Here is a 16,093-nt window from a genome sequence, read left to right as displayed (position 1 = left end):
CAACTGCAAAGAGCTGCAATGAAAGCCAGATCATGAACAAGAATTGAAAAGGAAAACCTTTGCAAAACACCTTTTGCATATATGCATGAACACTGGCCACTACTTAGCGCTGTCAGTCTATGCACTCCTCTATATGATTGTATTATAAGGTACTATTGCATTTAACTTTGAACTGATTACTTATTTACATGTGGAAACACACATCCACTTTGCAGGTAAATTTTGGAATATGGGCAGAACTCTAAATACGTATGATCTGATAATAAGCAGAGACATTTAGATAAACATCGTTCCCATTTGCTTCCATGTAAAATGCAGCATGTGGCAAATCCATTTACCTCTCCATGAATGCCAGCTTGACAATCAAAATAACACTGAGAAACTGCAGTATAGAGGGTGGCTCTCCATGTCAAATAACGTACAGATAAGAGTGGAATGGATGATTCCATACATACACTGGCCCACAGTAAGTATTCCAGAACCTGTGATGAAGAAATCCAGTTTCAAGCTGAATGCATTTAAAGCTATATAAATATACTAAAGGACACATATAAAGATTCATCCTCAACTAGTAGGAAAAAACAAGAGGGGAAAAAAAACCCAAACAACAACCAGAAATTGTATTAATTTTTAACATGTTTTATTGACTACAAAACATTCTTCATGCATATTTTCACCTGAAACTGTGGCCAAGCATTATTTTTTTGTCTCCAAGCTACCTTTACCACTCCAGTTCACTATAGCCTTGACATCACACAGAGGTCCTGCCCTTCCCTCTCATCTGCTCTTGTGTTGAGTTCTCTATGTGTGTCAGCTCTAGTGATGTTTTTTTTCAAAGTTAGTTTTCAACTAGATCAGCAAGCATATTTGGGATGCAGTGGAGTCTGCCTTCTTTAGTGACAGCCAGCACTTAGGTTAATTTACAACCAATGAACTACACTATTGGATCTTAACTTTAGGGACAATATAGTCATTGCAGCAGTTTAATTTAAAAAAATTGCTCCTACTAAGTTGTTTGAATAGTATCTTCTTCCTGTATTTTCTTTGGATGAGCACATGCACAACCTCAGTCCAAAATTAATCAATATACAGATTTTCCTTTTGTCTGAATGTAAACGATCTGAAATACCTATGATAATTCCTTTGTTTCCTGTATAATAAAAGCCTGAATACACTTCTACATAATTTCTGGTTTCCATAAAAGATGTTTAAAGACAAAAAGTGAAAGAGTAATGTAACCAACAGGTAAGAAAACACACTGGATTAAGAAAAAAAAGTAAAGCTAAGATAAACAAAAAATTACATTGCCAGTTAAAAAGATAAGGGCAGGGAGGAAAAGGCTGGTGAATTTAAAGTATCTACAACTAAAAAGCTAGCCACCAGGTGTCAGTACACTTCCACATTTTTTTGAAACAAAAAATAATTATTGGGATTAAATACAGTTTCCCAAGAAAAAGGATCCAGAGCCCTCTGAAACAGTCTAACACAGCTTATCTTGAAGACCAGCAAGACATTATTCTGGGCTCCATTCCACAACTGAGGAAGGAGCAGACTCACAAAGGTGTGAGGGCTTAGAAATTGGCCATTTTGCAACCTAGACATGTTGTTCCCTTGTGATGAAGTACTGCTATTGGCAGTGAAAATTATATAGAAAAGTCAGGGTACAGTGTTATGCAAAATACAGGTGTATCGTCCAATCTCTGTAAATGTTTCACATGCATCTCTTTATTTTGCCATACCTTTGCAGACTGACCTATCATCATCAAATGTCTGCATATGGTGTAAATATGAATAGTACCTGCAAAAATAAAATAAATAAAAATAGGTAAGTTCTAGATGAAATTTATTATGCTAACCAACTGAAACTTTTTCTAATTATCTGGGTTGTTATTTCCAGAGGCTGAAAATAGATTAATGATTTTCTATAACTAAATTAGAGAAGATGAAGCCATTAAATTATTAGATGATACTAGCTTCAAAATACCTACACCATGAATTAATATAATAAAAGGATGAAATCTTCAAAATTTACTATATCAAATTTTTATTAAGTAACTGATAGAGAGAAAAATCATATTTTTATCACCAAACGCCAGCCTCTATCAAACAAAGATTACCTCTCCTCACAGACCTTACCTTACATGATTCTTCTAGTCTGGTAAGACACTGTCCTGGCAGACACCACCACTAGTACATTATATCAAATATGATAAGCAAAATGAAGACAACTGATTGTGACTACAGTTTTCAAGAATATCTAAGTGACTTACAAATAAAATCCTGTAAAAAATTCACTTAATTTAGACTATGTCACAAAATTACTTTTCAACAATCAGCCACAGAAATTTAAAAGACACTGCAGTTCTGGAGAAAAAAACAAAACAAACAACATTTTAAAAGTCTATTCTGTCTGTACAAATGTTCCTAAGGGGACACCTGAGCAGCAGGAACCAATACAACTGTCATAGCTAGAAGGGTGTTATTATCCCAATAAGCAATAATGGGGGAAGCTTTAGGAAAACTGTTTTTTATCAGTCAAATGTGTGATGAGGCACAAAATCTCTTGCCAGAAATTACAGAAAAATGCTCAGAAAGTGGGTAAAATCTGAGTTATTGCCTAATTCTCATTAGATTCTTGCCTAGGCTTGGTACATAGACCTGTCCCACACTCAAGTAGTGGGACTTAAGAATGCCTGGTTACCATGATTTAAATTTATTTTTTCTCCCACAGAAACAGACAAACAAAAAACACACCTCAAAAGTAGGAACTGGGAGCAATGGCATTCCCAGTAAAACAAAAGGATAAGAATTTTGAACAGTTCAATATCAGAGAAAGTAAATTTTCAAAAATTAAATTAAAACATATTATCTCCTCAATTTATATTGCAACAGTTGATCATGGTAGAATGACTGAATAATAGTCTTTTGACTTTTGACTAAATCACATTGTCTTTCAAAGCAAAACTATACTGTTGTTCTTGAAATAAAAATCTTAAAACGTTATTTTTTGTGTATCTGGTTCATGGAAGTTCCTTTTTTTTCTGAAGTTTTTTCCTAATTCAAGCATTTATAAATAGCACACTAAAATTATATACAGAGCTTCAAGTTCTTAAATGCCATATGATATTTCTAGATTAAGCTTATTATTAACCCTAGCCTTAAAGAACATTTAAGAAAAACACAAAGATGTAATGTCAGACAATCATTTTCTACTCTTAGATCTGCAATCCCTTAAAACAAACAAATAAACAAACAAATGAACTACAAAAAAACCCAAACAAAAACCCAACAAAGAAAGTAACACATACTTTTTACTGATTAAAAATTCTTGGGGTGTTGGTTGGTTGGTTGTTTTTTTTAATGAGGATTCACTAAAAAAATGCCTTTATTATACTGTTAGATTTCATTTTATTAACCACACCTATGAGAAAAAAGCTATTACATCTGCAACAGGCCCCCTGGAAAAGGCACACTATGTAGAAACCTCAACATAAAAATCTCTCATTTAAAAAAAAAACAAAAACCAAACAACAAACAATAAAAACTCCTACTGTGACTGAGGACTAACCAGAGATTTATTCATGACCCTTCGGTGGACCTGAAAGACTAGGCATAAAGTTTCGCTCTATGGGTTTGCTTAGCAAAGGAATGTAAAGTCTGAGGTACCATTGTAGATAAGCCAACACAAATTCTCCTGAGGTAGAGCCACTTGCATAGTGAGTCGTAATGAGGACAAGACATTCAAACAAGTCTGCAGGGACTCTCGATTCTGGAGATTTCTGTCACTGCTGCAAATCATCTGATAAATGCAAACATTTCTCTCTTGCAAAGCACGCAACTAAAACACATGGAAACACACAGAAAAATAATATAGAGAGTTAAAACAGATGCATATGTTGGTTTTACACCAGCAAAGTACAACAAAATGGTGAGTATGAAAAGATCAAGCATATCAGGAAAAAAAAAAAAAAAAAATCAGCATGCCATCCAAATGAGCATTAGGATATGGAGAAAGTGCTAAAGCTTCAAGGTTGCTGTGCCCTTAGCCTGACTCAGTTTCCACTGCATCACAGGATGAAAATGCAGCCAGGGCACTAGGGTTGCTGAAAGGAGTGTATGGAGAAATAAAGGATGGATGAGGCATGACACTGATATTCAAAGAATCTGGTTTTAATTCTTGGCTTCTCTGTAGATGTCCTTTGTAAACCACAGCATATCCTGAACTTCTCCGCACATTACTTCTCCATCTGTATCACAGATATCTTATTTCTCACGCTCATCTGTTCCTTATTTCTTCTACATGTGCATTGTTCCTTCTCTTCCTTTTAATACCTATTATACTGTGATCTCAGTCTTGCCTGGACCACAGTACCAGCTGAACAAGCCAACATGGGAGAAAATGAGCTAAGTGGGACATGGACAATCAGTACCAACCAATCTCCCAGAAGCCTACTAACCTGATAATATTTGAATTATTTTTTTTTTTCAGTTAATTCACTGAAAGTAGAAGTTTCAAGCTCTGAAACTCCATTTCTATTATTTCCTTAGTGTTACATTACAAAATAAAAGCTAGCCACAAAAACTTGCCCAAAAAAAAATTAAATATAAAACCTTTAAATGCAATCATTTTACATATTATCATTATCCATTTCCAATTGCAGAGATTCATTGTCAAACTAGATTCCGTATCTGAATACTTAGCGGTATCTCAGTGTCTAAAGGTCAAGTTACAGAACAGGCATTTCAGTATAGACTGATGAGAACATCTGGCACTATGATTGGTTCAAGGCCTGGGTAGACATACAGAAAACAGGAGAAACTACCTCTGGAACTTCAAGTTTATTTACAAAGCATTTTTAAAAACTGAAATAAAATGGATTAACAAATGCTTGGATCATATTCCCTCTAGGAAGCTGAACTATGCTTGAAAAACAAAAATAATAATATAAACAGTATCTCTTCTATCATTACATCTGCTTCTAGATTTTAAGCAAACTGCCTCTTTTTTTTGCCTTGCTAAACACCTATTTACAAAGTAACTCTGATTATAGGAATATTTGATTAGCTCAATACACAGGAGATTCCTACAGTTTCTTTTGTTGTTCTTGATCATATAATAACTTGCATTATTCTATTTTGAAATATCCACCATCTACTGAAAACAGAGCTTCTCAGCAAATAACTGCTTCAGGTAAAATCTAAAATGTTTTTAGCACACCCCCTACACCTGCTGAATCATGTTCACCCATGACTAACAAATGATAAATTGCAAGCCCCTACCTAGATAAGCAATTAACACAAAAGGATGCCAGCACACTCTTGATGTCACTCAGCTTCACAGAGCTTAGAGCACTTACAAAACTGCTCAGCGTTCTGCTTCTTTTGCACATAGTGAGCAAATAAGCTATTGACAGTAATGCAATGCTGCTTTTTTACCTTGTTACAAGCTTTTATTACCTGTAGATTTTTTGCACATTTACGGTACCATTTATAGTATAATGCTTTCATTCTCTTGCACTCTGCCCCATTCTCAAACCACACTGTACAGAAATTGTACAATTGTACAACTGTACAATTGCTGGACAGTTATAAAATTGTGCTTATATCCTGATTCTGATGGTTATTAATAGCAACTATTTCAGAGCAAAAGTTGCTGTAACGGTCACAAAATAACACGTTAGGAGAAAATTGTCTTCTTAACATGAAGTTAATAGTGGTTGGCTTGTGCCACAATAGCATAAGCACTTATATTCTCTTTAAAATGTACACCAACACTGGACATTCATATCATATATATTCCTTAAATCTCAATACAATCTATAGCAACAATCTATTAATGACTATTGAATATTGTTATTTAGTTAATACAAAGTATATTTGTGGAGGATAAAATAGGATACTTGTTTTGAACCTGTCTTTGACAAAAGCAAACAAACAAAAAACCAAAAGAAACAAAACCTACCGTAAGTACTGCATTTTTGTCTCTGAGACCATTTGGGAAAAAGGTGGATTTAAATTGATGCACATCATCAATGATATCATCAAGGTTTCCAGAAACAAACTGCTGAAAGTATCTTCCATAGCACTGTAGAAGTGCCAACTTATATTCCTGAAGACAAATATTATTACATTTTTTAGTTTGTATATTGCATTTCTATTTCTATAAAACACACATTATTTTTTATTATCTTTATGTTAAAAAGTATCAGTATGAGAGAGCAGCTGGAAGAAAAATACTAAAGTTAAATACAAACATTCAGCAATGTGATTTCTAGTGTGAACACTCAGCATATGAAAGGCTGAAGTACTTAAAAGAAGAGCTTGTGGTTTGGGAGTTTCTGTTTATTTTCATCATAAAAATGACATATCAAAGAACAATTGAAAAGTATGGTCCTGGGCTAATGTAATGAACTCAAAGGGTTCCCAGAATGTCCTGCAGCTTTGAAACAGTAATGATAATGATACTACACCTCTGAGAAAAGTACTTCATAAGGTAGAAATTTGTAAGTAATACACAGACATCATCACTTCCCTCTCCTCTGTTTCCCTGATGTCAAAGACCCTTTTTCATAAAACCAGAGAGGAAGAGAAGAGTAGAAGATAAAGACGCACTAAAAAAGAATCAAGTGACAATCAGAATTTACATATGGCCAAGCAGTCAGCATTAATAGACCAGAAATTGCCACTGGGTCTTTAAGAACTCTTCACAAACAGGATGTTGAGCTTTATGTTTCATTCAAATTACAGCTCCCCAGCAGCACGTTGAACCACTCTAACATCATGCTATGGTTCAGCTCTGACTCAGATGTGGAAGTGCCATTTACTGAATCACCTCCACCACTTCCTGCAGCAAAGATTATTTAGAGGTTTCTCTACCAACCTCAGTAACTCTAGCACAAACACACCAGTCATGATAAATTCTGGGGGAAAATTTAACCAATTTGTATTCATAAAAATGATCCTTTAATGGTTCATTACAGAAAGTTCAAAAGTACTTCCTTGCACCTGCTTTTTTCAACATAAATTCCTTCTGAAAAGGTAACACCCTGAATTTTTAATCAGCTGAGGAGTCTAAGTCACCTGGCCCTGTTGTTCTCTTTGCTGTGTGAAAGCAGCAGCCCTACACAAAAGCTTTTACTTTCCAGGGACAGCTGTAGGCAACTGGTCACTTGTGTAATCTAATACATAAATTCTGGCTGTGGCAACACAGTCGAAAGTCATCAATCAGAATAGCATTAAGCTACCTATTGATACATAACAATAAGGTAATTCCTCTCCCAAACATTTTAAAATACATGTATAGGACCAGAGATAATAGGCAGATACAGGCAAAAAGGGAGGGGGGGAAAATGAATCAGTACTGATCAGCATGATGACTAATGGGCTAATTTCCAGACATAGGACATAATGAATTAAGGTGTGTCCTAAAAGATACATAGCAGCTGTATAACAGAAGGCATCTAAAGTGAAAAGGCATTAAAACAGACAGCAGGAGGACAGAAAGTTAAGTTGGTGCTTACCCATTGACTACTCACATTCAATAAGTCATTTTTAAAGACGATGCATCATGAAGTGCTATACACCATAAAGGTGGAGTAGTTTTCAACTAGGAGTCAAGATGGGTACTTATGCAATAGGTTCTACCCCATCTCTCACAGAACTTGGTGCTACACCACATTAGTCTTTCCAGTAATGCCTTACAATTTTTAACTATCATTCATCTTAAGTTTTTCCTTCCTTTTCAACTCCAGGGAAAAAAAATTGATAGAAAAAACTAAGCTTGTGAAGTGAAAGAGATGCACTTAAATATAGGAGTTCCAAAGACAGCATATTTTAAAGTTTAAGGCTGGCCATCAAAACAACTTTTTCAACAACGTTAGGAACTTCACCTTTCCTATAGAAAATCACATTACACTAGAGGACTGAAGTTGCAAGCAGAAGCCTTTACGTCTAGATTATTTTTAGGCAATCTGGGGCCAAGTCATTAAGCACCATCAATATAACGACATTTGAGTTGTGCCATGGGAAGCCAATGTAAAGTACGGAGAGCAGGTTTGGTGTGTTTGAAATAACTTTACTGAGTATGCTGTGAGAGCAGCGGTTTCCAAGCACTAAGAGCTTCATGTAATATTCCAAGCAATTCCCAGGGCCCAGAAGCTATGACAACGTGAGGAAAACATGAACATGTAGAAAACATTAATGGGATTACCTAAGCAATGAAGAGGCTATTAACAAAAGCAGTTATTCAAGATTCCTTAGGAATTTCTGTGAGTATTCCTGAAGCTACACCATGAGACTATACCTTCAAATATAATGGCTTACCAGTAAAGAGACTCTTCCATATGTCTTCTTCAACCTATCAGTGAGTGTTGAGTGCTGCTGAAGTTCACCTTCAGCTTGCTGTTCTTTACTCAGGAGTGGGGCCACTTTTGAGTAAGAGTTCATAACATCTGCATGATACTCGTACCTTTGCCATGGTCTGCAGAAAAGCTCACCTAATAGCCACATATATATACTCTCCATAAAGAGCACAAATAGGATTTATCATTGCTAGATTCCATAAGCAAAGGACATAATATGGAAGAACAGTTTCACTGCCTGTTTCCTCCAAAAGATGGCTCCTCAGACTATTTTGATACATTTCCAATTATGTCCTCTTCTTTCATAGGGGAAAAGAGGGAATCTGATAGTGTCATATGCTGCTGAGAATGAAAAAGGGTGAATACCAGTGACAATTGGCATTTAATTGCTTTCCTAATGCAAAAGTCAATAGACTGTTCTTAGAAAAATATTTTCAATTTAAATATAATGTCAGTTATCAGTTATCTGTTTTTCCTCCCAGGGCAGAGGGGAATTAAAATTTAATACTTCCATTCTGAAAAAAAATACAAATTTGATTTAGCCTCATTTTTTATTCCCATTATGTACAAAAATGAAGTAGATGTTACAAAAACCTTTCCAAAAGCATGGAAGAATTCTACTAATAAGTTATAAACTTTCACTAACTTTTGTGCTATAAATATATTTTTTATGTTACAATCAACTTTTTAGAACACTAATACCAAAAATCTATGTCTGAAACAGGTCTGAAAGATTGAAGGACATTGTTAAATTTTATACATAACTGTCTCATAACACTGACAGACTGAATAGCTAGGGTTTTAAACTGGGAAAGTACTATTGACCAAATAAATGTATTCTAACATGTTCCTGGCAAAAAGCAGAAAAATCCACTGCTGGATCATTACAAAGTCATACTAAACAGATAGTTTCTAATTAGTAGCTGTACCTTACTGTAAATTACACTAAGCCTCTAGAAACTTTAAGTGTATTCTCTCAAGTAACTTTTCAAGTACTGAACCTTTATAACTTAACCTACAATTCTGTAATCCTTCAGTATTTCTGCTTTGTAACTGTATGACTCAGAATCACACACCCATCTTCAGTCCTAAAAGGAATTACTTGCAACTAGCTTTGAGCTGCTTCTGAGTGCTGCTTAGTAATTACCCTTGAAAGCCCCAGATTTATGACACGATCTTCTGACATAAATATCACTGAGATAAAAAGTGACGCACCTTTGAGGCCTTTTTTCCCAGCAGACATGAAGTACAAGTATTATATAATATAAACCCAGCCTTACTGAGTCAGTTCAATAGTTACTAACCCAGTATCCCATCTCCAAAAGTAACCAGTAACAGATGACTAGGTGAGACTATAAAAAGAGTTATCACATAGTGACATATCCCTCAAATAAAGTCTTCCATAATCTTGCTCTTGAATCTTTTCTAGTTGTGATTTACCTTTTTGAGGAGACCAAAAGTGCACAGAGAATTCAAGATGCAGAAGCATCATCAATACATACAGTTGTATAATGTGCAACTGCACTCTGTTTTTTGCTCTCTGTTCCCCCCTGACAATTCTTTACATGCACATTTGGTTAACTCAGCACTGAGTTGACATTTCAGTGGAACAAACTGCCACTGTTCTATCACTGTCAATTTGTACTTAAGCAGTGTCTACAGGGACAGTCAGATATTGTACCCTACTGTGCTGAAACATCAAACAAATATTAAAGAAAGGTTTGGGGGCATTTAAAAAGTCAATGGGTGCATAGAAAATACAGAGATAGAAAACACATTTTTAAATCAGCACCATTTTACAATAATAAGCAAAAGATACAAACCACCAACTCTCACTGGAATTATTTTGTAAAAAATTCTGCTACTTGTTGTATAATGTGCAACTGCACTCTGTTTTTTGCTCTCTGTTCCCCCCTGACAATTCTTTACATGCACATTTGGTTAACTCAGCACTGAGTTGACATTTCAGTGGAACAAACTGCCACTGTTCTATCACTGTCAATTTGTACTTAAGCAGTGTCTACAGGGACAGTCAGATATTGTACCCTACTGTGCTGAAACATCAAACAAATATTAAAGAAAGGTTTGGGGGCATTTAAAAAGTCAATGGGTGCATAGAAAATACAGAGATAGAAAACACATTTTTAAATCAGCACCATTTTACAATAATAAGCAAAAGATACAAACCACCAACTCTCACTGGAATTATTTTGTAAAAAATTCTGCTACTTTCTAAATAGATTCCAGTACAATATGATTAAAGTAGCACAGAAACACAATGAAACAAAGACTGCAGTTGAGCCTGTTCTGTTTTCATGTGACTTACTTTGATCTGAGCAAGGAAATCACCAACTTTCAGAAGTTTTTCATTGAAATACCACTCTGGCAGTCGAGGCTTGTATTTGATCCAAATATTAAATAAAGTATTTGCTCTAAAAAAAAGATAGAGGAGAAAATGTTTCAGGTTAAACTGGCAGCAGACCTGTCATAACAAGTAAACAAATCAGGAAAACTGCAAACTGTGAAAACTCCTTTCTTTCAAATCCATTTGAACTTCTCTATATATCCTGTCTGGATGCCTTTCTGAGTGATCAGCCCTGGTTTTTTTGGTCCTGCTCTGGCAGGGAGGTTAGACTTGATCTTTGGAGGTCTACCCCTAATATTCTCTGATTCTGTGATTTCAAAGCAAGTGAGCATTAAAATTGGATTTAACAGGCAGCAAAGGATAATTCTGGGTTTCTTTTCTGTCACCAGTTTTTATCACACATTTAAAATAGGATTAATTTTCTCCTGTGTAAATTTGTATTAAAATTCCCTAGTATTAATCCCCTTGCATTGTTCAAATGTGGTCACAAGTGGAAAAATCTGTCCCACCCTTCAGCTAGCATTTGAGAGGTTCTGTTTGAAGAAATAATTTGCTATTTTAAAGAAACTCAATGTATTACAGCTCAGAGCAAATACTGGACTGGAAACTACAATTGGTAAATCAAGAAGAAATATCCCAAAGAAACAATGCAGGCCAGGTAGCAGCAAATCAGGGGACTGGTAGCCATGAAATAAACCATAAAGCTATAGACCATATAGAGTTCTGGTATATAGATCAATAGAGCTCTCAGTATTTAGAGCTATACCATGAATCATAAAAGAAGAAATTAATTAGAAAGCCTCTAGCAGGAACTGCATTTAGTATGAAATGTTCAAGAGAACCAAATTACACGAGTTAAAGTAGAAAGGGTTTTATGGCAATAGCTGCCATCATCTTCTGTTGCCTCTGCCACAGTTGTCAAAAAGGATTATTTTGTGTAACAGACCACTTATTTGGCTGAACCAGCAAGGCTCCCATAAATGATAGCTGACTTGATGCAGTTTGCCTTCTCTACAGAGGGACTGATGACATTATGTCAATGTTACAGCCCCCAATGACTGCCGTTTAATGGTCTGGTGCCCTCATGTGTGTAACTTTCCCACCCTGGACTTCTTTAAGAAGGGTATATTCAAACTGAAAAACAGTAATTGGTCAGAGAGACTGATAATAAGCACAGGGTTTTTTCAGAAAATAATTATGTTACCGAATTATTAATAGTATTGACAGTGTTCACAGTGCCAGGCATCTCTTACATTTATTCTTTTAACAAATCACTTGTACAGAAACCTCAGCAAAGTGTGCCTTGTGAAACCACAACAGCTAAATTATTCATAGGTACCAACTTAGGAGGAAAGAAAACAACTGAAGAGAGAGGAATAAATGTTTGAAAATATCCTTCTAGCTGAATTCTCACATGTAAACCTCATGCTTACTGGTGTGAGGTAGATGGAACTTCTTGATCTTTTAAAATAGTGGTGGTAGACTAGAATGCAAGACACTTTCTTAAACTGTTTTTTGACATTGAGAAACTTGGAATCTTTTCTCACAGTCTCCCAGACAGCTCTTCAATTCAGCTTATAAGACTCACCATTTTAAAAAAAAAAAAAAGCAGCAAAATAAGTAACATTTTTTTTTACACAGAAAGCTGTGAGCCACCTTCACATTTCAAGGTGAAACAGATGGCTGTATGAGAAACCTGTCAAAATTATCTTTACATCAAAGAATTACAACAATCATAGTCCTTTTTTCTAGAAGTATCATCTCAGCACTCAATTCTTGAAAGTAAAGCAGCAAAGAAGTAGGACATTCTAGAGGTACATACTTAAGGGAAAATGCAGTAACAGCACAAATTAGGCAAAAAGCAACAATCTGAATAAAATGTTCTAAGGCATTATGCTCTCCAAGGAAACCATAGCCCAGTCTAATGAAGGACACCTTCCAAATGGGTAATGAATCCCTCCTGGTCCATTCATAAGTGATCAACAGCCTTGGTGGCTACCAATTTCTTACGCTGAGATAAGTACCCCCCTCCAGTTAGTAGGGATAAATCTGCAAAGAGGCTTCAAAGTGAAGGACTCTGTCAGGCATCTGAGCAAAGTTCCCTTGGACTATCACAGAAAGAAGCTTAGGAAAAAGATTCCAGAGTATAAGAGGTTTGATGGATGCTACTGGGGGGGTGGGGAGGAGAAAGAAGGAAAAGAAACCCATAATTATCAGTTTGCAAGGCAGGAAAGTAACTGATAGTAAGAATGACTGTGGGTGAAGCTCTGGAAGGTGAGACAAATAAGCTTATTTAAGACTGATCAGCTGTAAAGTCCTCAGTTGAAGGCCATCTTCATTTTTTGTTTGGAATGCTCATATTAATATACGAGATTCTTAGGTGTAATAAACAAGTAAGAAATCTGTACTAAGCTAGTTTAGTAAATTAGTGACAAATCTAACTAGACTTTCAACTTCAATTGGAAGATTAAGGTCAACTGTATCTGCAACAATGCCATGACTAAGGACAAGTGAGTTCATGACACAGGAATGTTTCTTTGACACAGAATGAGGAGAGTGAGGCACTTCCCAAACAGCTCATCAGCCTTTCCTTCAAACAGGCTGCAGTACACCAGAACAAGTCAAGCAAGTGACTTCTCAAAAAAATACTGGGTTGTCAGAGCTTAGAGGTGAAGTTTCTTCATTTCCAACTACTCTATGAATAATTTAAAAAATAATCCTGAAGGTTAACCCATAACAGTGTGCACAGGGCAAGGCACACATGGCTATACTTCAGAGCCAAGACCCTTTACCACAGGTAGTAAAGGATTCTCTGATACTGACCAAAAGATATCTTATTAAAGAAGAGTGGATGAGCCACACAACATGAGATATAATCAATAGTTCAAGGTAGTACTTTTATGGCACCACGTCCAAGAGAAATGGGGTAAAACAACTTTTTGTTCAGTTGAGGGAAAAATTCTTCTGATTGCTACTACCTCTGATTGAATACTTTTGTGATTCCAGTACAGGGCAGGTCCCCAGTAATTTTTGTTTCTTACATGAGAACATTTTAAGAACATTTAAATTATGGCCTTACTGTTGACTTATCAACACCAAAGGCTGTCAGCATTGGAATAATGAAGCTGACAATTTTGTTTTTCTAAAACAGAACGTACTTGCCATGTGGAAGCTGGTTTTCTTGCTTCTCTAATAACGAGAACACTTTGATCTCAGCCCATGCCAGGAAAAGCAGCCTGACAAATGACACAGCAAGAAGTCCTTAGAGCATTTAGGAAAGCATCTGTAACAGTCATTACCTTCAGAAACTCCTAGGAACAACTAGACTAATACTGGTTCTGCAAGCAGCACAAGTTCCAATTTTGGCTTATCAAACAATAAGAGGCAAAGGAGAAATAACTCTGAATATTCGTAATCACAAATCACCTATGATTTTACTAGCTGCCTGAACATCTGCTAACAATCAGAATTCCAGTCTGCTGGAGGATACAGAGATACTGGGAGCTTCATGTTACACAATGTTCTCGGGGAACCTGGGATTTTGGGATGGATCATCACTACCAGCAGCTTCTGGGATCAACAACCAGGTAGCTAGTTCTCCATCTCCATGACCAACACTGTAGAATTCTTTGGATGAGAAAATGTTCTCATGCCAACTAAGTTATGTGTGGACCTGGGTGACATCTGCAAAATACCAGTTTGAGTAAGACAGAGCCTACTCAGGTCAAAATATTCCAGAGTAAAGAAAGGCTTGGAGACACTGGACACAAGAATTCATAACTTGGCATGACATTGCAAACAGATCAAATTCAGCATCCCCAGATCCCAAGCAAAAGATAAAATGAATGCATTCATTATCAGCAATTTTGGTGGTGTCTGAAGCAGCTGAGTGGCATTTTTTCTTCTAGGGAGCCTAGAGGGGATAATCTTCAGAGTAAGAATACACATCAGCTACAGGGGGGGAAAAAAAAAAAAAGTCTGAAGCTATAAATGAAAAGCTTAAAAATAGCAAGGCACTGCAACTGGCTGCTGAAGCAATACAAAAAGCCAACATGCTGAGATTCAAAACACTAGAGGCAAAAGCCTGGAGACGGATACCTGCATGACAGATCTAGGCCTAGACCTGAGGATGAACACATCACACCAATTACGAATCCAGATGGTTTAGAAAAGGAAAAATCTCCAGTGCAGGCAAATGCAGGCTGCAGAACCTGACTACCTTCTGACAACAAATACTGCTCCTTTAGAGAAGGGTTGTTTGTGGACTACATCTGGGAAAGACCCGAGAGGAATACCTAAGGGTAGAAGCTGCACCTCAGCAATGAGCTAACCACCCTGCAGCCTAACTCCTGTGCTGTTTTTGAATGAGATTTTGATAAATCGGTAAATTTAGAAGGAGCACCGCTCAGATTATGGCCAAAAATCAACCAGAAGCAATTGAAATTTTATCTCGTCATGTACCTAAATGCAGCAGGGAAACCTACAGGAGAAATGCACAGTCTATAAAAGACATATGAATGCACTACGAATCATACGCTGATTCCAGTTGCTCCGTCTTCACTGCATGACGAAACCTAGATGTATGCATACCCACAGCTATGCGTGCATGCGAGCCAACAAATGTGCACAATTATACTTGCCATATGCTCTGCCTGCATCTATCTGTATAAAAATACACCAGCATTGATGTGCACAAGAAGAGCCGTGTGCTGTTATCCTCACGTAGCCCGACTGCGGGCGCGTCTTTCCGAGGCTCGTGGGTGCCCACGGGCGCTCGCCCGCGCGCCCAGCGCCACAGGCTGGGGGGCTGCCAGTTGCTCCGGCACTGGGAAGAGATTTTCTTTCCAGAAAAGCTCAAGGCACCTCTGGTATAGCCAACGGTGGTGCTGCCAATTTCCACACCACCTTGTGCTTTTTTTCCTTAAAGCGTTAACTTCTAGGAAGCGCTGAAAAGGGAGGTGTTCGGATTTTGGAGAAAACAAAAGAATAAGGAAGAAGGTGGAAAACGGGCTGCTGGTGTTGGAGAGTAGCTGATCCAGGAGAACACCCTCCTGACTAGCTGACTCACGGACCAAGGGGAGCGGGAGGGAGGTGGCTCCCTGGCCTGCGGGATGCGGCGTGAGGAGGGAGCCGGGAAGGGCAGAAGGGGCCGGGAAGGGCAGAAGGGGCCGAGAAAGGCAGGCCGGGAGCTCCGGGCAGGCGGCGCGGAAAGTCCTGTGGAGCTGCCGAGGGAAAAAGAGGTGGAGAAGGAGAGCAAGGAAAGAGGGGAGCGGTCGAGGAAGCGGGGCTTGAGGCAGGGGCAGGCGGCAACGGCGAGAGGCCCCCGGCGCGGGCGGCGCGGCCCTACCCGCGGCGGTGCCGGTCGTGC

At 37.5% G+C, this 16,093-nt stretch overlaps 1 protein-coding gene across 1 annotated transcript in view; it reads right to left on the bottom strand.

Annotated features, from left to right (window-relative positions):
- Positions 1 to 16,093, bottom strand: part of CFAP54 (cilia and flagella associated 54) — a 119,518-nt gene that overhangs the window by 101,432 nt on the left and 1,993 nt on the right. Inside the window, exons 2-5 of the mRNA XM_010008074.1 lie at positions 10,687 to 10,792; positions 5,963 to 6,109; positions 3,667 to 3,838; positions 1,740 to 1,798 (exon numbers count right to left, since the gene is read on the bottom strand). Coding sequence (XP_010006376.1) covers positions 1,740 to 1,798; positions 3,667 to 3,838; positions 5,963 to 6,109; positions 10,687 to 10,792 — 484 coding nt within the window. The remainder of the gene's footprint in view (positions 1 to 1,739; positions 1,799 to 3,666; positions 3,839 to 5,962; positions 6,110 to 10,686; positions 10,793 to 16,093) is intronic.

The sequence above is a fragment of the Chaetura pelagica genome, unplaced genomic scaffold, assembly GCF_000747805.2.
Source record: "Chaetura pelagica isolate M959 unplaced genomic scaffold, ChaPel_1.0 scaffold50, whole genome shotgun sequence".
Lineage (NCBI taxonomy): Eukaryota > Metazoa > Chordata > Aves > Apodiformes > Apodidae > Chaetura > Chaetura pelagica.
This window is presented reverse-complemented; position numbering and strand designations above follow the sequence as displayed.